This window comes from Pagrus major, chromosome 12 (assembly GCF_040436345.1).
Source record: "Pagrus major chromosome 12, Pma_NU_1.0".
NCBI classification, from domain to species: Eukaryota; Metazoa; Chordata; class Actinopteri; order Spariformes; family Sparidae; genus Pagrus; species Pagrus major.
The window spans coordinates 5,441,731-5,469,560 of NC_133226.1; the positions used below are offsets into that span (position 1 = coordinate 5,441,731).

General features: G+C 39.7%; 1 protein-coding gene across 2 annotated transcripts in view; it reads right to left on the minus strand.

Annotated features, from left to right (window-relative positions):
• Positions 1-27,830, minus strand: part of vldlr (very low density lipoprotein receptor) — a 62,607-nt gene that overhangs the window by 3,075 nt on the left and 31,702 nt on the right. The window contains exons 6-18 of one of the 2 annotated variants that reach the window (XM_073478445.1): positions 25,668-25,830; positions 24,793-24,915; positions 23,892-24,014; positions 22,056-22,175; positions 20,253-20,378; positions 18,489-18,660; positions 17,780-18,004; positions 17,555-17,673; positions 15,829-15,968; positions 12,927-13,068; positions 12,021-12,170; positions 5,676-5,735; positions 336-413 (exon numbers count right to left, since the gene is read on the minus strand). In XM_073478445.1, coding sequence (XP_073334546.1) covers positions 336-413; positions 5,676-5,735; positions 12,021-12,170; positions 12,927-13,068; positions 15,829-15,968; positions 17,555-17,673; positions 17,780-18,004; positions 18,489-18,660; positions 20,253-20,378; positions 22,056-22,175; positions 23,892-24,014; positions 24,793-24,915; positions 25,668-25,830 — 1,741 coding nt within the window. The remainder of the gene's footprint in view (positions 1-335; positions 414-5,675; positions 5,736-12,020; positions 12,171-12,926; positions 13,069-15,828; positions 15,969-17,554; positions 17,674-17,779; positions 18,005-18,488; positions 18,661-20,252; positions 20,379-22,055; positions 22,176-23,891; positions 24,015-24,792; positions 24,916-25,667; positions 25,831-27,830) is intronic. The other variant, XM_073478446.1, reaches the window with a different exon arrangement.

Consider the following 27,830-nt stretch of genomic DNA (forward strand, 5'->3'; position numbering starts at 1 on the left):
CAGTTATATTACCATGACCACATGTCTTGGACATTAATGAACTACAACAACCAGGAGGCATCTGTGTTTGTAAGACACACATACTAAAAACCATAGAAAATATCTTGAGGAGCCTGAGTGAAAAGGAAGATTTTGGCAAGAATACCCGCTCCAACTTATTTTCAAAAGGCACAAATTAGTATTTAGTGTGATAAAGACATAATTGACTAATATATTATAAGAGATCATCAAGCCGTGTGTGTGTGTGTGTGTGTGTGTGTGTGTGTGTGTGTGTGTGTGTGTGTGTGTGAGTGTGAGAGAGAGAGAGAGAGAGAGAGAGAATGATGTGCACTCACAGACTGGCAGTATGGCCCAGGCAGCAGCAGACCCTCTGGCTGTGGAGTTCACCTGGATCGACGTGCTCACGTTGGCTTCTGAAAGAAAACAAACCAGCAGGTCAACACTCTGAACCCACACGCTTAAAAACAACAAAGAACTGATGTCTTGCTCAAGACATGTCCTTGTTCAGTTATCACCAGATATTAAACGAACATTTTGTGCCGATACAGGCCTTTTAATACACCGAAAGGCATGAAAGCCTGGGAATGGAGCGGAGTTGTGTCGTGATCTTCTACAAGCAAACTTCTATGTAATCTGATGAGTTGAACATGAGTCACAGTGCACGTCGGCACAATGGAAACCAGATGCAGACAGCGCCTGACATCGCCACCTGTTCATGATGATGTAAAAGTTGCCACTAAACATGGGAGATGACTTGACACTTTCGAAATGTTTCCGTGTAATGAGTCTCCACCAGTCAAAGAACCAGTCTGTCACCCTTAAAGCTTAAATGGATGGCTAATGTTTTATTAAAAATCGAATTGTCAAAATCTGCTGTACTGGCCCTTGCTATTATGCATTTGCAGAGCATCAATGTTCAGAAATGTTTTGCTACAAAAAAGACAAAAATTTAAATTGGTGAAAAGATTTGAAAAAAAAAAAAAAAAAAAGGAAAAGGTTGTTGGTACAAACACTGAATTGTTTCCTTCTAGGAAAATATTTTGGTATGAGAAAGGTCACACTCAAATATAAAAGCAATTAGCACACTGAGATTATTCTTTGTCAAATACAAATTAAATTAAATACAACATGGTGAAACATTTTCTCTGCATGTAGTGGATAGTAACTACAGCTCCAGGCCAGTGCCGTGATCAAGGACACTGGCAGGAAACCTGCACAAATACAGGGAAGGAGACGCAAACACCACACAAAGTGGACCTTCTTGTTGTGAGGCAACATTGCCAACTGCCAAAATTATCAGCCAGCAAAAAGTCAGTCAAACTTCAGCTGCTTTAAGTCTTTCTGAAGATAAATGTTAACCTTTGTTTTCAGCACTTTGTAAAGAAGTGGATTTTTTTCCCCTTAACATAATCCAGTCTCAGGGTGTTAATGCAGCAGGCCGTTTGTGTCAGCGGCGAGTGAGTGACATGACTGGCAAACAGCTTGGCTGAAAGCAGCGTCAGAGGCTTCAGGACACAAAGACAAAAAAAAACAGACAGGGTTTGTTTACTCAAGTCCAGTCAGTCTGCTGTGCTGCTAAGTAATTTGGTGATGTCATCAACATGCATAAGAAAAGCAGTTTACCAGCCAAACTCCAACAATGTAAACAATACAACTTATTAAAAACTAAAATAGACCATCAATTCTCCTTCCACAATAATTAGTCATCTGCCTGGTTCAATACATTTTAAATGCTACAAAATTTCAACTCTTAAATCAAAAAGGATTAGAGGATTAAGAATTAGAGAAGATACATTTTTATACAGTTTACTATCAACATTTCCTTTGTACAATCACATTAACCATCGTCTGTTTTCCCTTATTTATTAGGTTAAACTGTTGACTTATTTTGCCTTTGACTGAAGCTTTGTAAAACTTTGATGCATCAATATTCATTTTATAAAATCGCATCGTAGCTGTCTGAATTGGAATTGAAAGGTGCCTAGAGAAACTCACCCCTAGAACTGACTGGACAAAGTGGATGCATTAAAAGTTATTTGGAGTAAAGGCACCTGCTGTGAAATGTTTGTATTTTCCATATAACATATTTATCATTGAAAGACTGTTGGGATTTGGATTGGGGAGCAGTGGGAGTTGGGTTAATTTAATTTAGTTAAATTTTATGTTGGCAGCGTGAAAACAAGCAGAATCTGTTTTTATTTCTGGTGTTCAATGTACCCCACAAAGTTATTTTTAAAATGCAGATATGCAGTAGGCTGCCTCTGAGTCTTTCCTTTATATAGAACTTAGCCCTTCACATCCGACAAGTCTGCCTTAATCCAAGTGTGTGTATGTGACGAGTTTGTCCCATCAAGCGTGGGTCATCATAGGTGGAGATTAATTCTTGCTGTAGTTAAACAGGGATAATGAACGGATGGAACCGGACTCGTTCCAAAAAAACGACTTAAGGGCTCTTCCACCGTCTCAACCCACTTCCTTCACTTCCAAAAAACCTGCTCACACTCCTGTTTATCCCTCAGCTGACGTGATCTGAACATGACGAGGAGCAGTGAGTTTTGGAGAGATTGAACCGTGTGCTAGATGAAGAGAGGGGGTAGAGGTTTCATGTTTCACATCTTTTTGCTTCCATCTGCATCTTGGAACAGATCCTTGAGAATTGGCTTCAACTTCTCCTCTGATATCTGACTTGTCCTACGAACATTTGAAATTTAACTCTTAACTACAAGTGGGACCAATTCTGAATGGTTTTGGTAACTTGGTTGTTTTGGAACACTTCCTTGTTTCTGCCACAAGGTGCTGCTCCTGGGCTGCGCTGCGGACAAACATCTGCCAGTGCAGAGTTAGAATCCATATAATAATGGTCATCAGCTGATCTACAGTAACAGAGGAGCTGAACGTATTAAATGTTCACACTGTGCAGATGCATCCAAATAACGGCATCACATGTCTACCAGGGGAAGTGAGTGGACTGCCTTTATTACCAACATTATGGCTTCAATAAAAAAATCAAGGGTCAAACTAACTGAATAAAAGTCATGAGAAGAAGTGCTACAATTAGAGACAAACAGCAACTCATCAGCAAACTGTCAGTGCTCCTGGTGTTGTTCATTAGGTTCCCTGTTTTCTTCGTCAAACTCATTCACCAGCTGCATTTTTCAGAGGATTAGGATGTTAGTGAGCAACACTTTATTCTAGCGCAGGTTTGCAAATCTCATTTTAAACCTTGTGAGTGTGAGATGTTTACAAGACTGAGCAATGCAGCCAAAACTGAAGTCAAGCCAGAAAACTGACCCAAGACGGACACAAAGTACACACACATAGGTTACGTCCAAACTAAAGCAAATATCAGGAACAAAATCAAGAAGAAGAATAAAGCTTGAAAAGCTTGAAGAGTAAGCAAAGACGTGATCATCCTGGGACTTGACCCCGATGGCAATGTGTAGTCAACTCACCTGAAGACAACCGTCTAGGGTTCAAGTTTTGTTATGCGCCTTTGCACATTATAAGGGAACAAAATGACATGTTCCCAGCAGGAGCATTTTGGCTATTTACACTTGCTGTTGATAATGTGACAGCACCACCTACACCTACTGGACCTAATGGCACCAAATTAGTTCTGGTCACTCAGACATATCTACACATGTCTGCCAAATATGGTTGCAATAGCAAAAAAGTAAGTAAGTAAAGTAAGTTTTGACTGTTAATGAAAGGTTTGAGGTGACTGTTTTGCAGCCTAGATCAGCACAGAGAGCACTGGGGGTTCGCATTTTTATCACCTTCAGCTCTACTGAGTGCTCCCTTATGCAGGGTTGAAACACACATCCTCTGAAAAGGGCTAAGCATCCTCAGACAAGGTGACTTCCTGACAGTCTCATTTGGTGAGAAATGGCCTTTCACATACCTTACAACACTCCATCTTATTTTGCAGTTGGCCGATGCCAGTCAACAAGGTGCATACCAGCCAATACTGATGTAAGGCTGGTAACTCCTCAACCATTGTTTATTCAGGAAAAATTGACTGAGTATTAAGCTCTTCTACAGCAGTGCCCTAAATTAACATTCATACAGGCTAGATGAAACAGTAATCTAGTATTAACAATAAAGAAACCATCAAGCCCCAAAAAGAGGAAATAGATCAATAAATACAATAAAATGACAAAAAAGAAGAGTAAAACCACAACAACAAAAACAATGAAATATAGTAGGTGTATCCCTACTATTGACCCCCAACAAGAAAACTTGTGGCAGACTCCCTGATTAGATTCTGGTCTGACATCGGTGGCACAACAGGTGTGAAATAGCTACAGAGACCCTGAAGTTGAAGTACCCAGGATTCATGACTCTGGATAAAGAATTTCTCAGCTATGAGAAATTCTTCAGAGCTACACTAATGATCACAGCACAAGGCCTATGTTCATTTGATCTATGAGTAGATTAGAAATTAATTTATATTAATGAGAAACGTGTAGAAAGCATAATCCGTGAATGGAAATCAAAACGGCGCACCAGTAGCAGGACACAGGTTTTCAAATGTTGAACCAAAGTCAAAAGTGATGCTGAAGATATTATGTGCAGAAACATTGATTTAATCTGAGGTAAAAAGAGGCAGAATGAGCAGAAGATCTGCAGGTGGGCTGCACACCTCCAACTTCTCAGTGAGGTAACAAACTCCTTTTCCCTCAAAACTTATCAGGTTGCCGATTAGCATTAGTTTTAAATCTGAAATACTGCTAAATTATTGCTTTCACAACAAATCATCTGCCATCGTCTTGTTGGTCTCCTTACTCTAATCATGGTATAAATGATATGTGATTCCTGCTACAGTGTGCTGAGACTCTGCAGCTGGTGCTGCTGCTGCACAGAGCAGATGAGTATGTAATTGTATCATCCGTCATGTGACGGAGTATTGATTTTTTTTTTTTTTTTTTTTAAGACAGAGGGACTGATCTGGGAGCGCACACTCACTACCCAGAGGTAGAAGCCCAGCAACATCCAGAACACAGCAAAATAAGAAAATACAGGCAGAGCACAGGGTCTCAAAGATAGAGACACTGCCACACCTTCTTGTGGGTCATAAGTGCTGATGGATAGGGATTACTTTTGTCTATATATTGTTTAGAAAAATCCAACTCATTCTGTCTTGAAGTTGGTGTGCAGATCAGATGACAGCTGGGATGGGGATGAGTTACCGCTTGGATACCTCAGGCTACTTGACCATGTGTTAAAAATTAGGTATAAACAGAATTAAATCAGTCACCTGAAACACATCTGAATATGTTTCATATCTCAACAAGAAACACTAAAGCACAGACAGAAGCCAAGATTACATGTACAGCTAGAAAGGAAGAGACAGTCTACATAGGATGGTTAAAATGTCCATACAGCACCGAGTATGCCAGAAGAGATTTCAGCATTTCGTTTTTGGCAGGAGATTAACAAATAGGCAGATTCAAGGGGCAAAGAAACAGTCAACTAAACTGCAAATGTGATCACAGCCAAACACAAGAGACAAGCATTCCCCAGTTTTACAATTAAAATGGAAACACGTCCTGAATCCATGGTACGGGAGGAGAACAATCACTGTTCTTCAATTTTTGAACAAAGCCCAGCATGCTTTAAAGCGAGCCACCATCCCATAGACAGGCAGTAGAGCAGGCGACAGCTGATGGCTTTACCTGAGGGTGGATGTATAAGAGCTTTCCCATCATCCTTTGAGGGACCTTTGGTAGTAGGGTCTGTCACAGAGAGAGCTGAGAGTCATGTAATTGACAACAGAAACTGAAAATAAAGAATCAGGCTGCAGAAGTTGTCCTATTTTTAAACAGCACACATGCATGTAGGCCTTTTTTGAAAATAGACCAGACCTCAGGAGACTAAACTAGTAAATAAGCACATGATAGATGAAAGTGGGATCTACTTTTTTTTCCTCAACGATAAAGAAGCCAAGACATCACCAAACTATCAATCATGACACCATCTACAGTGTACGGAAACTGCAGCAGCATTACATCTTTGCATGAAGACAATTGTTACAGTTTTCCTGCTTTGATACAACAGTTTACATTCAAGCAAGATGCGCACAGAAGCAGGGAAAGTAAGGGGACGACATTCAAGGAGAAATTTAATGGGTTTAAAGATACATTCTGCACAGTAGACTGCATTGATCTGGAAGTCCCTTTCAGCATCTGTGCAGCGAGGACAGACAGCTGCAGCGACAATAAAATCCTTACAGGCTCATCAATACAGCCTTGATTAGCAGTCAGGGGGTTGTTAGGTCTGCTGTGTAGGAGTTAGAAATGAATGCATATCATGCTTACTGAAAAACATTAAGCAGCGTCACACAGATAATAAAGCAGTTTATCTATAGCAGACAACACTTGACTGTCCTGATTGATGAATTTGTTGGTGATTGACAGAAAATTAAGACAATTTTACTCATCAATTAATCATTTTAGTCATTTATCAAACAAAACGGCAAAAATTAACAGAACTCCACGGATCTGGCACTGCTATGGTACTGTTGGACTGATAATGGACAACAAAACCAGAGAGATCACTCTGCTATTCCACACATTTTTTATTCATGTCAAAACCTGGTGCCTACATTAGAGATTCAGGTGTTTGAAGATAGAAGCAGCTAATGTAGCCTCAAGCAGAGATAGGGAGCGAGCTACAGAGGTCTGGTTAGCTCAAGTGACAAACGTTTCATCACACAGCTCGGCTCTGAAGACACTAAACTAAAGACTTTAGTCATCTTTTTTCACATATGTAGTAGTACTCTAACACATGTAAATACACTTTGATGTGTAAATCAATGGAGCTCCCCTTTAACTGAAATTGGAACATTTCCTGCTTTTTTTTTTTTACTGTAAATTGAATACCTTGGGGTTTGAGGGTGCATGTCTTCCAAATGTCAAATAAAAATCCTACATTTATTCAAGAGTGCTCAATGTGCTTGTCATTGTCTAGCAGCGCCTGTAACTGCCTTCGTAACAGCAGATCATTGGCTGATCTGAAAACAGATAACATGTTAAATCGTGCTCATTGCACATATTGTTTAGCCAGGTGTGCCCTGAGAAGGTGGGCATGGTTTTAACTTTTGAAGATCTGTTTTTTCTTTTTTCCCGCAACCTACTTCTGTCAATTCATATGTATGAGGCGTAACCTCATGCATGCCCACGAGGAGACGCTGTCCGATAGTGTGCGCTGTTACCAGAATTTATAACACAATTTATTGAAATTCATTGAGATTACAAAGACACTAGTGTATGAATTTCGTCCTTAAGTCTGGATTTAAAGCAATTCCCTAAAAGGCGTTCCTGAGTTTCGCAATAACAAGAATGGAGAAGTCAAAAACACAATGTGTGAGGCCACGGCCATCACCTGCACGGAAACATACAAACTTCACAGGGAACATTTAAGACTGCTGAAAGTTAAATCTGAAGAAATACAAACAGGGATGGGAAAGGATTTGTATTTGATTAGCATTTACCTCAAAACTGACCTTGGAGAAAATATTGACAAAGCCCAACCCTAACTGTAAAACATAGACTCTAAAACTGACTGTTTTCTAGACAGGTCGAACTAATGATGACAGATATTTTAGGAAACAAACTGCGAAAATGTGGAGTCCCAACAGTGTCAGAAAATCCCTGAAACATCCTGTATTTCAGCCTGAGATTGTTCAGCCTGAAGGAAAACACTCCCCAGTCGCCTCTAACGGCTGTTATATGAATCCCACAGTGGTAGTTTGCAGGTTCAACCCTGAAGTACAGAGCATTGCTTATTACTTTCTTTCGCTAACAAGATTAGAGCCGGTCAAAGCTGGAACCACACAATGCTCTACAGTTCCTATTCGCTTCAGCTGCAATGGCTGTAAAATGGGATAAATATGTTAGCTGGAGGTTTAGTAAAGAACAAGCAGGCCTTTGGCTGCAGCCCAACTAGAGGAAGGTGGAGGAGCATTCAGCGAGTGACAGCCACCTCTCTTTAACCCCTCCCACACTATTCGCACTTTTAAAATAGTACCAGACACACAGACAGGCGTGTAAACACAGTTGTAGGAACACGCACAGATGCACACACTCTCTCTCAGATACACACAGAGGACACACTTGGGGGGGCACAGTTTGTAGGACCAGGGTGTTTTCACACACAGACACACAGACACAGACACAGACACACAGACACACAGACACACAGACACACAGACACACAGACACACAGACACACACACACACACACACACACACACACACACACACACACACACACACACACACACACACACAGAATACAGACAATCACAAGCAGCATAAAATTGTGCAGAGATGGGAAAAAAAATAAGACACCTCACACACACACACTTCTTGGCAGTCTGGGTGGTACATTCAGTCATCACAGCAGCTGTAAAGAGCCTGGAGGCAGCTCCCGGTTCACAAACAGCCCATGAGGTGGTGAGTCAGGCTGCAGGGACGTTCACTATATGAAGGCCATTACACATTCTGTAGACCGGGCAGGCTGTAAAACCTGCTACAGAGCTGGCTCATTTTTACTGGTGCAGAGACTCTGAATTTTTCCATACAGAAAATAGGTCTGGTGTGATACCAAAATCAATGCAGTTATAAGCTAAAAGGCTTCAGAATGCTTCAGTCGAGGTGCTTGTTGAACAGTGTGTCACCTCTTGTGAGAATTTGATTTGGATAAATCAGGTCAAACTAGTACAGCTTTACTTATTCAGGTCAACAAGGTGTTTTTTTTTTTCCAGTAAAACACTGGTTACTACAGCTTCTGTATCACAAAACTTGTTTAAAATCAGATTAGAATTTAGTATTTGGGAAAATGTATTTGAGTGCAGAACTGACAGTGTGACAAGATTAACTTTTTTTTATAACAAATTTCTATGTTTTTCACTTTGATACCGATGCCTGGGTTTTGGGCATTTCCTGATACCAAGTAACGATCCAATGGCAGTTTTTAACAATCTGTGCGCATCATTGTGTGGAAGTAGAGTAGCAGTAGAGAGACAGCCAAAAATTCAACTAATATACTATACACGGAGTCTTACTGCATAAGATGATATCACAAAAGAGAGTAGGCTGCAAAAACTGTCAAAAAACTCTGGAAACAGCCTCCTAGTTCTCACTTAGAAACAGTGGATTGTAAGGAAGTAAAGCCCTTAAGAAAACTGAACAGGCCAACGAAGCAGACTTTCATTGAGGAGGGCAGGAGGACGGTGGTGCAGAGAGTTGTCAGGGAGATGTACCAGTACTTTGTGTACACCAGTGTCTCGGTCTACAGTTTGAGTCCAATTAGGAGTGTATGTGCACTGAATTCAGCTGTCAGGTTCCTATCTGCACTGCTTCAGTATGAAAAGGCTAATGTGTGGGAGCGCAGAAAGGAGCTGGACAGTCCGAGACAAAAACAACTGGAGCGGAGTAGTTCAGAGAGAGAGGAAAGCATTTTACAGCAACATTCACAGCAAAGGAAAGACACTGATTGGTCAGGGGGCAGGTTTGAGTCAAAAAAAGCCTTAAATGCAAGCCTTAATTTCGTCATACTAAATCTAACATTTGAAGTAATATGATCAAACCAAGACTTTGTCACTTTTGACCAAAGCACTAAAGTCCTTTCCTTGTTTTCAACTACATACGATAAGCAAGTGGATTAAAAAACATTTCAGCAGATACAAATGAATCTTATGAATTATAACTGGCAAGCTCGAGTTCCTTTTAAGTTATAGAACAAATATGACGGAGTTCCCCAAGGGTCCATTCTTAAGTCTCTTCTGTTTAATGTCAACATGCTCCCACTACCTTTATTATTATGTAGACCTAATATATTTGGCCATAATTATGCGGACGGCAAAGATTTTTATAATATCAAGTGACTATGGTCCCATAGAATCACTAACCAAGTGGAAACAAACTAATTTAATGGCTGGGCCAGAATTCCCATCAAGTTAATTAAGGATGAAATTAAAATATTTTCTTTGGCTGCCAAAGATGTCAAATTAAGTCAATGCACACTTTGTTTACCTCGGTCCTCACAGTTTGTTGTAGTTTTGGTCTTGGGCTGTTTTTCATGGTTTGGCCTCAGCCCTTTCTTTTCACCGACAGGAAATCTTAATTCCAGCATTTAATTACATTTTAATGTGCTTCAAACTTTGTGATAATCTTGGGGAGGGCCCTTTCCTATTTCAACACAGCAATGTCACTGTAAACAAAACCAGGTGCATAAAGAAATGGTTTTCTAATTTGGTGTGGAAGTATAACCTGCACAGTCCTAACCTCAACCTCATCCAACAACTTTGGGGTGAACTGGAACACGGACTGTGAGCCAAACTGCTACAGAGAGCAAATCCCTGCAGTTAGGATCCACATTCTTGTGGAAAGCATAATTCCCAGAATAGAGGAAGCTGCAGCAGATTATTTCCTGTGATTTTTGGAAGGATATATTCAATCACATGCATTTGTTCTGCCTCATAAATTCAGCTGCCATGCCACTAATGAAGTCACATCCCACTCCAGAGGATTGAAGACTGCTCAGACCAGGACTGAACCCTAAAGGCAAAAACGAACCAGTGCTGAACAAAGCAGCAACGACAGGAAGAAGAATCAATCTCTGGAACAATTCAGCTGTCAGGATGAGATGACAAGACACTTTCAAACAGTAGAGGGAGGAGACAGAACTGCAGCTGAGATGTGAAGCAGGACGATGTTGAGACTTGCCATAGAGACACTGAAAAACTGGATCACAACACCAACTGACTCAGCTACTGTTCAGCTGTCAGACTACTAACACAAACAGACAGCCGGGTTTGTGGCTGGCATGGATACAGATAGAAGATAAGATTCGCAGGGGAACACACACCAAGGAAACATGCTTGACTGGCTGAGAAGGGAGGGAGTGACACAAATCAAAGCCAGTTAAACCCAAAGAATTAAACTGAATTAATTCTGTTTCTTACAATTGATTCTGTGTTTTGGGGGATCCATGGTGAAAGCTCAGCTCCCTTTAGCCTTTCCTTTTTAATCATTTCTTTAAAAAGAGGCACATTTGAGACAAGCAGCACAGTAAAGGGAAGATGAAGCAGAGAGGAATGCACAGTATAGCCTTTGTGTGTACAGTAATTGAAATGCACATTAGCACAATGAGTGGCTACAGGTTTAAAATTCGTTTGGTGGTTTAACCCACCCCGTTTTGTGCACCAGTGTGGTTTGAACTCTCCCAGCCATACAATTACCAAAGTTTTCCCATGACGCCATCCACAGTGGCCTGAAGGCATCAGTAGGCAAATTAGCATCATTCAGTTGGATAAGTGTTAATGTTTACCCCAGGGATCCTTTAAGTTTCAACTTCAAAACTTCTCTTTTCTCTGAATATTTCCAGTTTTGCTCCTATAAACTCATAATTCTCTATAAGTTATTAATATTCGCCTGGCAATGTTTCATCAGTTCTAAATATACTTTTGTCCCCGTTTCTGTAAATCTGCTGTTACTTTGCCAACTATCTTTACACATTTAATCATGCATTTAGATTCAGTCTTGTCATTTGGTGATGTAACTTGAGAAATTAGTGCAGCTTGCTATGACACGATGGATCTTCATACTAATGCAGCAGAATCAACATGAGACTGTATACAAAAAGGAATCAATATTAAAACGATTGGCCGTACAGTCATGCAGGATTCCATTCTGTGTGACATCTCCACAAGCCCTGGGCCCATTACAATCATCACAAAAGCAATTTGCAAGCCATGCCTGCACGCAGCTTCCTGCTTCACAAATGATTGTACATAGCAAATTGCAGATATATTTGAGATGGAGGGTAGGGGGGGTTCTCATGCTCAAGCAGAGGTTGAAAGCATGGCATTCATATGATAATAGAAATGTGTCAAAGTTGATGCCAATTAATATCTTGTGTTCATTATTGTGCTTTAGGGTCAGTAAACATGGTCAATGAAATTCCAAAAATGAAACTAATAAAATCTGTTTCACCACTGTAGTGCTTTGACTCACCAGGTCTGCAGCGTAGGCCATCAGCAGCCAGCTCCTGTCCCTCTGGACATACACAGGTGTACTTGGGGGAGTGTTTATTGATTTGAGGTGCAGCCAGACACATGTAGCTACAGCCTCCGTTTTCACCTTTCTCTGCGCACCAGTTAGTACCTGCACACAAGAGTAAACAGTCCTGGTTAATTTGTCAAACTTATATGGAAAATCTGCACATTGAAACAAGATCAACCAATTATTCTCATTAATGTTGGATCAACTGAATTTATACAATGTGAAATTGGTGTTAGAGCTGCTGACCCCCCTATAAATTCATCAAGTCATGTGATTAAATCAGTGCTGGAAGGGGCCAACCATGGGCTTCACCAACCTCTTCTCCTTGTTGGTTGACACAAAAAAATAAATAAATAAATTCTGATCTGTGATACTCAAACTGAGAAAGTCCAAACATGGATGACTTTGGTTTGACTGGTTTGTCAGAGTAAAAAGCTGGTGTGGAGGTATCGCTTATTGGCTCCTTTCTTTCATAAATCTCAACTTATTTATGTCAGAGGCTGGTAGACCTGTGTAAATCATGACTGCATGATTACAGCTAAAATTATAATTATCATTAGTACTCCTTGTACCTGAATCATGTGTAATTACAGTACTTTCTGATTAACTCTCTTCATTAACCTTTATAAACTCAACGAAGCAGCTGATAAAAAAAAAAAAAAAAAAAAAAAAAAAAAAAAGAAAAAGAAAAAAGTCTTCAACATCAGACCAGAACTCGAGGCTGCTCTGATGTCGCTGAGCCTGCAGGACTCTGATGAGTATGATTTTCCAGCTCAACAACCAATAATGTCCGTTTGGTTCCTCCTGCCTCTCAGTGCTCATTCCCCCTCCTTCCATCCCCTCCGAGCTGGTACTTACCCGACAGCTGGATCAGCTCATGGTACACTATGATGTCTTGGGGGTCATTTAGGTTGCTGGCCAGCGTCACCACGTCAGAGCCAGTGAACTTGTTTGCACCGTAGATCGCTTCATTTTCACCGTCTGTCCAAAAGACTCGATCCTGGAGAGATGACAGAGACATACAGCTCATTTTTCTTTCAATACTAAAAGATTTAATAACTAGAATGCTGATGCTGTCACAAGAGAGGAAAGTAACAGACGAGGCAACACACTGCTGTATCAGGATAGTCAAGGTGCTTTATCATGCTTTAACCAAAGGCCACTTAACAAAGAAAGGAAAACAGTAAAAAAAAAAAAAAAAACTCAACGGTTGTTGACACTTTTGGCTTTAATGAGTGTCGCAGTTTGAAATCCTGATACACAGTTTTGATAATCAACTGCCAGCTTTCAGTGGCCATGGCTTTAATATTTATATAAAATACAATTATTCTGCATCACTGTAATCAATTGTTTTTCATCAGTTAATACATTAATGGAAATGCATCTTCTTCACTAACTTAGACAGCCTGGTCATTGCAGTTTGTTTTTCTATCTGAAAAAAGTGATTTCTACAAACAATATTTCAAGGAGATTGAGCAGACGTTCAGCACTATGCTCTTTATCTAAAAATTACACAAAGTACGAAACCCTTTCAAACATAATTCTTTTCTACAGAGTCGGATGATTTTCCCTCACAGCCTTGTGAATATAAATGCTGTGCAAAATGAGGATGGAGAGATTCTACATCACAAATTCAACCATCTGTGTTCTAAGACCATCTGTGTAGTGGTCTTGCGCTGCACTTTGCAGGGAGTGCCTGTCAATCGAATTCATGCCGTCCTTGAATCTGGGATTTTCTGGTAGCGCTTTGTTTTGGTCTCTCCAGCACTGATGGTTTAACTGCTCATGTTAACATGTTCACTCCCCCAAAAAAACAGAACTTCCTGTACAGTAGAGGATTTTCCAATGGAGGATCTACTAAGAATGTAAGTGATGAGAGCAGTGAAAAGGAAAGACTTTGTGGGCTGGCTATGAGATTACACTTCTGACAGCCTGAAAAAGGAAGAAGCAAAAAGTAAAATCGTTATCAACTCTTCCTGTTACTATAACAACAAGTGTTAGTGTATGTGTTAAAGCATGCTGTTTAGTTAACATTGTGCACCAGTGTTCAGACATGTGTTGTACCTCCAGCACAGTGCCTACATGTGAATAAATGTATCATCTGTCTGGGTGCGAGCGAGTTAGCAGTTGTATGAGTGGGTGTAGGTGAGAGAGACAGCCAGAGAGCCACATGTCCAAGATGCTATGATTCTGAAAGATGTCAAAGACACAATACTGATATACAAAGATTTCAGGTTTAGAATGGTTAGATTTTTTAGTACTTGATTTTAGGACAGAGTATACACATCATAGTTCTGTGATCAACCTGCTTTGTGTGAGTTAATAGCCTCACTAGAACAGTGCTGATTTAAGCTTATCATGTCAGCAGTGTGCTCACTAGAATGAATTCTGAGCTACTCTGAATGTTGTTTAACAGATGACAGTCTGTCAAAGTCTCTTCTAGCATCCTTAATTTGCTTTCACTTTAACACAGTGCAGCCATTTGGCTCATTTTCTGGTTCAATGTGTCTACTTGAACAGGCATCACACTTTAAAAAAGGTTACTGAAACATATTTTCACCAACATACATGGATGGTCTCAACAGCCAGAGAGGAGCACACATTAGACAACTGATTAGATGCTGCTGACAACAAAATGAATGACAAGTAGACTATCGGGGCTATTCCATACACATACTGGCTCAGTTTGAATTTGAGTATGAGCACAAGGTGGCAGGGATATGCATCTCCATTACAACAGAGTGAGTATCATTGAAAGCTCCACTAATTTGGTGATAAACACATTTAATTTCCAATAAATTATTTTTATATTAATTACTGTAAGTAATATCCCATAAAAGTCCCCTGTTATTTAGTTATTTAAAAGTGTTTATTACTAAGCAGCAAAATCAGGGTTTTTTTTTTTTTTTTTTTTTTTTTTTTAACAGCAGCAACTTCACATGACTCCCAAAACAGCTGAAAGTGAACATGAACAAAGAGTAAACTTCAAACCAAAGAGATTCAGTTAGAAGCTGCTCAGTCTCCCGCACAGACAGGAGTTTAGTCTCACAACACGCTTGTTTGAGGGGGAGAAGGGGGTCATCAAGGGTTGGCATTGGTCACAAGATGTCACCGCAGCCCGCTTGGGGGCGGGCCTGGATAGGCAAGGTATGACTGCACCGTCACAGAAATGTACATTTGTCAAAAAAAGTTTGACTTGCTGTTTGTCTTTATGCTGCACTCTCTGCAGAAAATCCTAGATACAGATGAGATACACGACATTTGGATTAGATTTTGATGGAGAGACATGTGCAACAAGGACTGTAAACTTGAGAGTAAGGTGAGTTTGAGCTGAACTGCAACTCTGCACAAAAAAACTGATAAACTAGATGTCAGAATGCCACTCATGTTACACTGCACCGTTTGCTGAACCTTGATCAAGGACCGTCAAACAGGCCCAACAAGATAGTACAATGGTCCTGGACAGGGCTGCTGTTTACCAGTTTTGTTAACTGTCCTGATTTCAGCCGTTGATAATATGATTTTAATGACCACAACTGACTGGAACAGAAAACCAACAATTCGACTATCCCTGAACACCACACATGTATGATCTGGCGACTGCGAGTAACCCAGACCGAAAATAATTCTGTCCAACTTGTTCCAATCAGTCAAGACCAAATCAGTCAAATGATCAACTGAACAATCATTATGCGTCTACCCACTTTATTGTCAGAGAGAATGAAGAGTGTGTGTGAAAGAAAAGATATGACAGCAGTACCTCAAAAACCGTGAGAGCGAAGGGATGAGCCAGGTAGTCTGAGGACTGGAGGACTTTCTTCCTGTTGTCTCCATTCAGGTCGACACTACAAAGCATGTGCAGCTTGGAGTCGACCCAGTACAACCTGCCTTTGATCAGATCTGGGGGAAGGACAAAGTGTATGAAGAAACAGAGGAGAGGTCGAGAAAATGATGAGATGGAAGAAGCAACAGAAGAAGTATCACAACAAAGGGTAGTAAATGGGGAGAAGGAGAGTAGAAAAATGACAGAGCAGAAAAGAATAATTACACAAAGTGAGCAAGAAAAGAAAGGAGTGATACAAAATGATTGTTAAGCATTGAATAAAAATGTGTTGAAAGAGGAAATGAAACCAGTGAGTTTGAAAAGAGGGATGAAAGAATAAAAAAAAAAGAGTGCAGACAGGAGATGAGGCATAGCGGGCAAAGATACGGAGAAAAGAAGAGGGAGAAAGAAAATAAAATCAATACAACATTTCATTAACCAGAACAAATCGATGGCTTTTTCATAGTGTTGAGGGTAGACACAGGAAGAGAAAGAGACCGGACAAAGAGAACCGAGGAGAACACGATGTGATGTGGTCTGTTAGAAGCTATCAATGTTTAATGTATTCAGAGAGTGGAGTTATTTTAATAACATAAGGTTTTACTGATCACCCAGGGGGATGAAGCTGAGGCTGCATTGTTTATTCCAACATCGTCATTTTAAAATGCATCTCATGACACTGACAGATAAAAATGCTACAAGATGCAAATAAAACTAGAAATGGCTACATTTTCTTATCGTTTTAACTTGAACTGAACAGGAGTAATGAAGCTGAGCACTGAAAGAAGTTGAGAAGGCAATTAAAAACCACAACAGTGAACAAAATATGCGTGGTAGATTAAAAATAAGCACCAGGGAGTTGAAGATTGAGTTGAGGGTATAGCACTGCAAGTATAAGCACTAAAAGAGGTTAAAGTGACAGTTGAAATAGAGGCAGGAAACAACATTTAAGTGGCAGATGAAAATCAAACACTGTGTGGAGTTGAAATGTCAGTACCAGTCTAACGTTTGTGTGTAAACTGAAAGAAAATGCTGAAAGGGGAGAAGGGAGATAATAGAACTGAACTCCACTGGAGGAAATCACATACATGTAGTAATAAACATGTCCAGGGTGCAAACAAAATGTTAGAGAATTATTCATTTCCCCAATTCTGGGTACATCATTTTCCAGAAAACGCTTGTCTGCTCCCACTCACCATAAAATCACATTTCTAAGTAAAAAACCTGCTTCATTGATTACCTCCATTTTACAGAATGCCTTCTGAATCACCCCACAGAGAATCAACAGACATGCAGAATAAATGTGGCCAATTCATTTACAGTTATTGGATGAGTCTGGCCACAAATCATTGTAGCTTCATTACATTCTGCTCATGTTTCCTCATCTGTGGGCACTTAAATGTATGTATGAGAAGTGAGATATTGGTTCTCCCTCTTCAGAAGGAGGGAGATTCAGAGAGACTGTCACCAAAACCTGAAATATTTCATTTGGCTGATGTTCACTCTTATTTGAGAAGAATGTGAATACGCCAAAGAACTTAAAACAACACAGAAGCAGAGGACCTCAACAGCAGCTCTTCAACAGTGTCCATTTTTGGGTGGATTTCCCTTTTAATTTGATGGATCATCTGTGAAGAAAAATGTAAATGTAAAATGTTCCTACCTAGGGTGATTCCATTAGGCCACTGGATGTCCGACGCCACCAAAACCTGTCTGTCCACTCCATTCATACCAGATTTCTCAATCTTGGCCGGCTCGCCCCAGTCAGACCAGTATAGAAACCTACGAACACATACACACGTCTCTATAAAAACAGGCCTCTAAATGTACATTTCAACTGGAGATAAAATGCCTTCACCTGGCATGAAAAGACAAGCTTTGCACCCACCCAGACAGCGGATCCACAGCGATGGAGGCTGGTTCTTTGAGTCCTCTGTTGAACAGAACCTTCTGCTTGGTTCCATTGAAGTTGGCTACAGAAATTGTTTTGGTGCCGAGATCAGACCAGTACAAGTTCTTATAGATCCAGTCCACAGCGATTCCCACAGGAGTCTGGACATTGTCTATCACTTTGTTGTGTGCGCCGACTTCTCCCCGTTTGTCCAGCACAGTGCTGTGAGGAACAAAACATAGACAATGTCACCAGTATTTCAAGATTCAAATTATCTAATAAAAGTAAACTTAAGTAAAAACATTAATTAATGTAATTCTCACAGGGCCTTGTTAGTTTAAATGTATACTGGCTGACCAACACTGCCATTCCTAGAGCCACTAACTGACTAAAATGAAATCATTAGGATTCATGCTGTGGGGACAATGAATGTCTTTACCATCCAACAGCTGTCGAGATATTTCACTCACCATCTGTAGAGCCGCTGACCACAGACCATTTTAAAAACAACACTAATCATTTTTTCAAAGTAAACAAGTGTCTACACTGACAATTATGCACGTTTCAGTACTTTCATGTAGCCACCATGTTTCTGTGATGTCAAAAAATAAGAATCTAGCTTAACTGTAAAATCAGACATATCTTTGAAAATCTGTTTTGTTGCATCTCTTTTCATGCTTCCGTGTGTCTGGTGTTTGTAAAGTACCTATAAATGGCCTTTTGGCCCAGGTCAGCCCAGAAGATCATCTGCTGGTTAAAGTCTGCATCCAGAGCCACTGTGTTCCTCTGCTGCTCCACAATCTGAGTGTACTCCTTCCTCTCTAGACCCAGACGACGGATGTCACGGCGGTTGGTGAAGATCAGGCAGGGCTCCTTACCTAAGGACAGAAAAGACTTGGTTAAATAGGAGACAGGAACACAATCTAATGAACCTCTGACTGACGATGTTTTTGAAACACTTGAAGTGTGTGAGCTTTTTCTTTTCTACACCGTCACATCAGCCAGAATGTCTGAACAGAGGAACCTAATGACCATTTTGTTGCTAATAATCACAAATTTGTGTTTCTAAGGAAAATATCAAAATTACTGACAATTAAGATTGTGAAGACTATCTTGATATATAAGATAACTAAAGGTTTATAGGATCTGATGATAAATCGTTTTGAGAAAAAAAACCAACACCATTCGGCTGAAGGACACAGTGATGGTCTTTGTCAAAAAGTAACAATAAGGTCTTTATACTGCAGAAATACTCAAAGCATGTGATCACCAGATGAGGATGACATTTGCATCTCCAGCTGAAAGACAACTCCAGAGCCTTTCTGATGAGATTTAATGAAATGTACTTTAATATTTGAGGTTTATTTTTACCACTTATTAACATGTCCACATATAGATTTTCAAAGCTTTTAAGATTAAACTCTTCAGGTTAAACACTGATTTCAGTGTGCATGAGCGCAGTGTTTCTCCAGACTGAAGAAAAAAAGGATATTTCTACCACACAAATGATTTGTACTTTTCTGCATTGCTCAATATTTTCCTCATTCTTTTATGAAAATAATTAAAAAGGATAAAACAATTTTGCCTATGCCTTCTTTAAAGAATAGTTATTCACATTTTCTACAGGCTGAAAACACATTTTTGTGTGTTACTTGAGTGTTATTTAAAGAGTCATAAATTGGGTCACTCTGCTCACAATGAGACCAGTGGGATATCCAAGAAAAAGTGGCTCAAGAAATCCTCCACTGAATCCTGAATTTTGGCAGAAGAGCAGCATTTTTTAAAAAGCCAAGTAGTGAGCTGAAAATATGATCCACCGCAATTTAAACTTTCTTTAAACTTTGCAAAAACAGACTTTGCTAACTTATGATCTCTATAACCGTGCACTGCCAGACAGATTGTTGCACATTGAATACTATTCTATGACAGCCTATCGTTTGCATGACATTTTGGGTGATTTAGTCCTTTCCAGGACTAGAAAGCTGCATTATACTCTCAGGTGCTGGTATACTAAGTTCACCTAACTGAAACTAAAGTGGTCTCATACACCAGGCCAGTGATAAATGCTGCCATTGTGAATGTCTAAATATTCAGGTTTTTTTTTGGAAAATGTTTTGTTTCTCCCTGCATTAATAAATGGGTTAACAAAAAAATATGTCACACAGTTTGTGGAGCTGCTGCGTTGTATTGTGTTATACTATGGCCTCCAAAATGACCACAAAATAAAAAATCACCACCTCTTTAAGTCATTCGGTCTGATGTGTTGTGGTTTACTGCAAAAATGTGTTTTTGTACTATAATTCTATTCCATTTTTAGTTTTGAACTGAAAATCAAAACCCTGAGACAAAGAGACCGGAAATAACAAACAAAACTGGTGTCATACTTCTCCCACTGTACAACTGAAGGTTGAGAGCTGCTGCTGTTTTTTCCAGGGGGTTCTACTGTATTCTCACCCAGATGACGACTCACCAACAGCCTTGCAGACTCCAGTGGTTGGATCCATCTGGTAGCCGTTGTGGCATTCGCACTTGTACCCTCCCTTCAGGTTGATGCAGATCTGACTGCAGATGCCGGGGTTCAGACACTCATTGATGTCTGCACACAGACAGCGAGAGGAGAGGAGAGGAGGGGGGTGAGGAAGAGAAAACAGAGGGGATACAGCTGGTATGTGACATGTTTAATTAATCAAGCCTGCTGAATGCTTCAATTGGGGTAATCAGACGTTGCACACGGCTTGGCTACAAAAACTACTGATATCTACGCTAGACCGAAGGTCTTCTGAATGAAATTATACTTAGCTCTTTTGAAAACAATCACTTTTCTGAAACATTCCCTTGATTCCGATTGTACAATGATGTGAGCTTTGGATGCACAAAATGAAAATTAAACCTGACTATAATTGCTGTTGATGTTTTGCCAGAACGCTCTTCAGCAACAAGCTGCTCATCAGAATTAAATGTAAATATACAAATGTTTTCAGGAGTTTAGTGGTTATTTTACACTCGGGAGCAGATTAAGCGCCTCTGTGCAACCAGTGGGGTTCATTCCAGATTGGATTATACACATTTCCCAATATCCATAGCGCTGTTTGAGGCCAAGATTGGCTCAATAACAAGACTGTGTCGAATCAGTGCCTCCTGAACGCAGACAAAAAATTACAACACATCCAATCACATTACACAGTGAGCCCTTCAGAGGCCAGAAGTATACAATGAGAACATGTATAAGCTGTAAGGGAAATGGCTCCAAGTCACGCCAGCATACAGGTCTGACCCAGTCTATTGCATTAGAGATTTACAAGAAAGACAAATATAGTAAAACATCTTTAGCCTGACAGTCTCTCCAGCCTGGATGCTTTCTTTTCAAACCATGAAAATTCCAAGGACGTTCTTGATTTTGGATTCATTTGACTGCTGTGATGTGTGACAGTTCTGTCTTATCCATTGAGAACTACTAAAATTGAGATTTGTTGCTGCCGAGATACAAAAGCATGTCAGTGAACAAAACTCATGTCTCTGGACTCATGTTTACTTGCACTAAAATGGGTTCACTAAATCACATGGTTATAGGCAAACTGACAACCAGCAGGAAACGTCGCAAAAAAATACAAGCAAAGACACAACCGAGCTGAACATGAGCCTTGTTTCAACAATGCAGTCTTTCAATCAATTACCAGAGTCAGCGATGTGTCATATGTATCCGAGTAAACTGGGATATATGACTGACGCAAAAGACATTTTTCACTGTCTGTTGCCAAGTGAGGATTGTGGGCTCCAGTTTTCCTTCCTCACAAACTAAGTTTTTGTTGACAGCAATAATGAGAAACTAAGTTCAAAACTTCCTGAGGTTTTCATGGGCCCATTTAGTTCCTACTAAATGAGACATGACCAGACTTCCAACTACATCTCAATTACAACCCATCACGCATCACTATCAGAGGAGAAAAATGTTTTTTTTGAGCAAATGGAAAGAAGTGAAGGAAAAATGACATGGTAGAGCATCATCATCGTAGGGCAACTTATTTTCAGATATCCTTTTCAGGTCAGGTTCAAAATTTTGAGCTCCCAATATGATGTCTGAGAAATGGCTTCATCCATTGATGCAAGTTATGAAGTAATGTTGACATGTATTTAAGATCGCTACCTTTAACAGCAATGCTAACTAGAAAAATGATGCAGTGTTTTGAAAAAAACAATTACAAAATCAATGCTAGTGCAAACATTTACAGCTGTCAACCGTCAATCTAGTGTGGCGTATGTAAAGGTCACCTACCTCCACAGGTCTTGTGGTCTATGAGCTGAAGTCCAGGTGTGCAGTCACACTCAAAGCCAATCACCATGTCTTTGCAGATGTGAGAGCAGCCGCCGTTGTTCAGGAGACACTCGTTTAGATCTGAAGCGCATAAAGAAAACAGGGCTGTGATGTAGATATAATATCTAAGAGGACAGTTATAATGCGAGCAGGACACAAAAACTGTAGGTACCATTTTAAATAATTCTGTTGTACTCATGATCAGTAAAAATGCAGCATCTGGTCAATCAGTTAAAAGGCTGTTGGCAGGTGAAACCAATCCTGATCATAGGATTTCAAAGCCACACAGCAAAGAATGAAGCACATTGTTGCATTTGTGAGTTAAGGTGGCACAAGTAACCAAGATGGATCCAACCTGATTATCTTTATTGACATTTCACTTGATTAACTTTCACAAGGTCACAGGAGGGCTTCTTCCATTTATTGGATAAAGTTGCAAAAGACACACTGTTCTTCTTTGTACTGGACGCTAAAAACTTCAACTCACCATGTTATTTGATAAAAACAGAAAAAAGGTTCCATTCTCTTAATTCAACAGCAGGCAGAGCACTAATACATGAAACAGGATTATTTAGCTCATTGCCCACTGTGCACACTCAACAATAAATAGAATAATGATCAGGTTCTTTGATCCATTAAATTGATCATATACATTTCATACCAGCTGTAGAACAATTCAGACTCAGATGTTTAGTATTCTGATTGTGAAAAGCATAATAACTTTTGGCAGAGTTCTTTGGTCCATGAAAGAGAATTATTAAGAAGCACAAGTCGTTCTCTCACACTGAACTGCAGACACATTAAAGCTGCATGCGGTGTGATTTATGTAAAAATCCACATATTATCAGCCTAAATCAGTGTGCAACAGAGAGGAGAGTCATTTTACCTGCTCACAGGAAAAGACATCTGAACTTACTGAAAAGCAATTTGTCTCCTGAACAGTGACTGAGTGACCTTTCCAGAGAATCTAAATGTTGGAGCTTCTTCTTTTTCCTTCTTCGCTTTGGTTTAGTTTGGTGTAAAGCATCACTGTACAGCATCAGCATTCTGGGAACTCAAGTTCAAATATCTCTAATTCAAACTGTTTCATGTTGCTTACATTCAGAGCTGCTGGGGAATGATACATGACTTTTTAAACAGGTGACATTTGCAGATTACTATAGACAAACAAAATGTGGGTCGATCACAGCTCAACTACAAGATCATTCATATTTGCACAGATTATAGTGCAAATATTCACACAAAATGAATATACAAGCGATAGACATGATTAATCCTCATATGTTTTGCCACTCATGAGGAGTGTGTCAATATTCTAATAATCCTCTGTTTAAGAAACTGATGCCGATGACATTTCAAAGTTTTCCTATGAAGGCGCACAGCTCTCCATCTCTTCAGTTATTTCCTCATTTACATCTTTATTTATGTAAGCGGCAGTAAAATATCCTAATTAATTAACTGTAGTCAGAAAATCATTATCAATAGGCCTGTCAGGCACAATGAGACCAGACCTGGTAACCTCACTGTCACTGCAAGACTCCAGGCAGCTGCACACAAACACACTGCTTCAGACTGCTATTTGCCACAAAATAGTTCCAGCACGTTTACTGTAGCATGGAAATGTCTAATATAGTACATACCCAACTCATGGCCACAGAGTTTTAATTTAAAACAATTTTGCACTTGAATGGCTGCCGCAGCTCAATGATATTGGTGAAAAGTTTAAAGGGATGAACTCCTCATTGACATACGAGTGTGAAAGATGACTAGAGAATCAAATGTTTTTCTTTCACTCACTGCATTCCTTGATGGGTTCGTCGCTCCAGTCAGGACAGTCTCGGGCCTTGTTGCACACTTTGCTCATCTCGATACAGTCCCCGCTGCGACACTTGAACTTCTCTGGCCCATTACACTGAGTCACTGTGGAAAGTTTTAAAGAATTCTACACGTCAAGAGCAGTCAATGCTACCACACAACATTCTTTAATACTGACTTGCCTTTTCTTGAAAATCGAATTAAATGAAAAGCTACCAATGCATCGTTTCATAGGAGAATGGCAATTTTCTTTTACAGAGCCGGGCTAGCTGTTTCCCTCTGAAGTCACTCAAAAGAGTAGCTGAATCTTCATACCAAACGTCTTTTTTCATAGTCTGAGTGAGAATCTGCCAAATGTATTACTCTTTAAAGTCTGTTTTCAAAGCCATGATTTATGCTACTGAAGCAGAAGCACATGGAAACAGGATAACTGGAGATTTCTTTTGCTTGTCTTTGGTACCTTCATCTTCTAGATGCGCACACTAAAATAAAATGGAAATCAAGTGGATTGTGACAGTATTAGATTGTTGTTTAAAAAAAAAAAAGAAGTCCTCAAACACTCTGCTTTGGTACCTAAACACAAGCTGAACTTGATTCTAATGTTTTGTTTTTCTTTGTAAAAATGCATTAAGACCATTGACATGCCCACAGCATCTACACTGACAACACACACGTGCACTCTTGCAGCTTCTAAACCTCAGGACAGCCTGAGGTAAAGTGTAAAAATAGAAGATACACAAAAGACAAAAAAATAAGAAAAATAATGATTCTTCATCTGATGATGCCCTCAGGATAATTGAAGAAAGTCATTTGTAAAGTTGTGTACACACACACACACGCACGCACGCGCGCGCACACACACACAAACACAAAGAGCACGTACTGTTTTTACAGTTGACTTCGTCTGATCCGTCCGTGCAGTCTCTGAGGCCATTACACTGTCGGCTGCCCAGGATACAGTTTCCATCATCACATTTGAACTGATCCGGTCCACAGGTGCGTACAGCTGCCATGAACAAACACACACACAAGTTAGTCATGCTGAAAGGTCATTAAACAACTTGATAATTGAAGTCATTTATCAATTAAAAAAGCCAAGTCTTCTGGATATGTAAATGTAATCTGTTTGGGTTTCGGACCGCTGGTCGGATGTAAAGAAACTGAAGTCATAACCCTAATCACCGCATGGATTAGTTGAGAAATAACTGGACAAGTAGATAGACCAAGATAGTTTGTCAAGTAACTGATGTCAAATTATGGAATGATTACAACACATAATGGATCACTGCTCAAGCTGTGTTTATTTTATTTTATTTTTTTATATTAACTGCAGAATTTCTTCAGCTGAAATTATTCCAAAGTTAACACAGTATCTGACAAACCCTTCAATGCAAAAATCTGGATTTTTCCATGTTTCATCCGATTTATGACAAATTATCTACACATTATGATACTGGAAGCTCATGTGGATGATACAGAAGGTAAACTGCGTGTATTTATGTCAATTCTACATATCTTTGATTTCAGGCCCACATCACATCCCAAAACTCCTGAACTCATATCCCTCACTCACTCATTCATTCATCTATCTTGGCAATCTCATTTATTACCGCAAAATGGAATAATACACATGCTAACACAATCCTATAGAAAATGGTTTAAACTCCAAACGGTCTGCTGTGTTAACAGATAAAATGTATTTGGTATTGATCTTAAAATACTTGATTTTTAATATTTCTGAGAGCTGGTTGTACATACGACAGTTGGCTTCATCGCTGCCATCCTTGCAGTCAGGGTCTCCATCACACCTCCACTTTTTGTGAATACACTCTCCTGATCGGCACTGCATCTCACTGGATGAACACTTGGCTGGTGGCGTCGGGTGACGGCCACAACGAGTTGGAGACTCATCTGATTGGTCCTGCAGGGGACAGAGATCACACGTGTCAGAGAGAGGGGAATCAATCACATCTCGTCAGAAAAACTACAATAAGATTTCCTGTTTTTAAAATGGAGAAACGATGCTGCTTGTAAAGATCATGTAAATAAAAATGCCGGTTTTGTTCCACTGTGTTTGAGCAAATACTCAGTTTGTGAAAGCTTTTCCATTTGCTGTTCCCTTGCTGGCATAAACACTTGCTCTCTTGTAGCCATCTCCTGGCAGGGAGCCTGCAATTTAACTTAAGACCTAAAAAGACCAGTTAGAATGAAAAACAACAATTTTAAACTCAGAAAGCGAGTCATGTTTTGATCTGGTTTAAAGTCACATTTATAAAACAAATACATAGTAATAGTAGGGCTCATTATTTTCGTTTTTCATTTTTTCATACAGGTCTGATTAACATATCCCCTGTAAATCCACACTTCTCGTTTTTACTCAAGTCATTCCATGCAAACTTACCCAAAATCTTTAAATCTTTTTCCCGTTCACATCATTGATTTTCTCGAAAAAAAAATTCATGTTGAAATCCTACAGCTGTACTCCAAATACTTTTTAAAGTTCTCAGAACTTTAAAGAGAGCTAAATTTCAGCATTTTTGTGATTCTTTGTATGTGTGTTCTAAACTTCACTATTTGTACAGCTGTAGGATTTTACATGGTGTTATGAATGTAACAGAAGTTTTAACATGAATTTCAAGAAAATCCATAATGTGAACTGGGAAAAGTTAACAGCAGTATGCATCTTGTATTTTGGAAATTTATTTTGAAATGAATTCAGGGTTTCTCCCAGAAAAGTTGTCAGGCGTGGTGGCATATCGCAGGCTTGCAGCAGAGTCTCTTTTTTCATGGGGGCTCCTTTATACCCATGAGTTGTGTGTATTCCAGCTGAGTGTGCTGACTGTAGCTGTAGTTTAAAAAAAAAAAAAAAAAAACTTTAAAATTTTACTTATCTCACGATTTGAAACTATCACGACAATTCAAAACTGATCCTGGATTGAATGAATAAAAAAGGGTCACTATTTTCAGTCTTTTGCTCCAGTACACTTTGCCAAACTGGGCCCTTAGTCCAATTAAAAACAATAAGAAACATCACTGACAGATGAGATAAATTGTCTGCAACCTTTTTTTAAACCATAAAATGTTAATTTGAGAGCAAAGTTAGTACTCTCTTGCCTGTTTGCCTCCCCTTATTTTTATTTCTCAAGAGGGCTCTGATGGGTTTTAAACCCATGTCTCCAACAGTGAAGAGCAGCCTCTCTGCTGCTCTGGAGCAGTGTTTTTGACATGAAAGACTAAGCACTGACTTATGTTTGCCACTTTAATATTGGTTTAAGTTGTTTAAGTTCTGCAGTATGCGTTGGTCAGCCATTCTCATCTCCTACTGCTTGAGTCCCCTGCTCTACTATGTGTGATAAACACAACACACCTCATGTTTATCTTGCAATGGTAAATGCTAATTATCGAGTCATTAAACAAGAATAAGCTTGCAACCGCCTTTTTGAGGATAAATTACAACTCTAGTGTGTGAGCGCTGTAGATTGTTGCAGCATTTGCGCAAGTGCAAATTTTCCTGAAATGTCTGATACTAAGGCCCGGCATGTAGTCAGTTTAGCCCTGGCAGGCCGCTTAACTGACACACTTAACTGGTAGAAACCCTGTTAAGTTGCAGACGCATACCACCTCCTAGCATTTGCCATCACTTCTTTAGCATACAGACAAGCTAACAAACCAGCATGGGTGCAAGGATACAACAGGTAAGTCTGCCAACAAGTTGACAAGGAAGTGGATCTACAGTGTTGTGTTGCAATGTGTATTTTGGTAAAGCACCAACAACTTTCCAGGCAACTGCTTTTTGTTTGTTTTTGGTCGTTTCCAAGTGCTGGAGATGATTTAATTTTCCTGAAGTATGTTTCCAAAATGTTTACAAGAAAGGTGTTGAGTTCAATCTTATGACCAACAGTCACAATAGACTAAAGTATA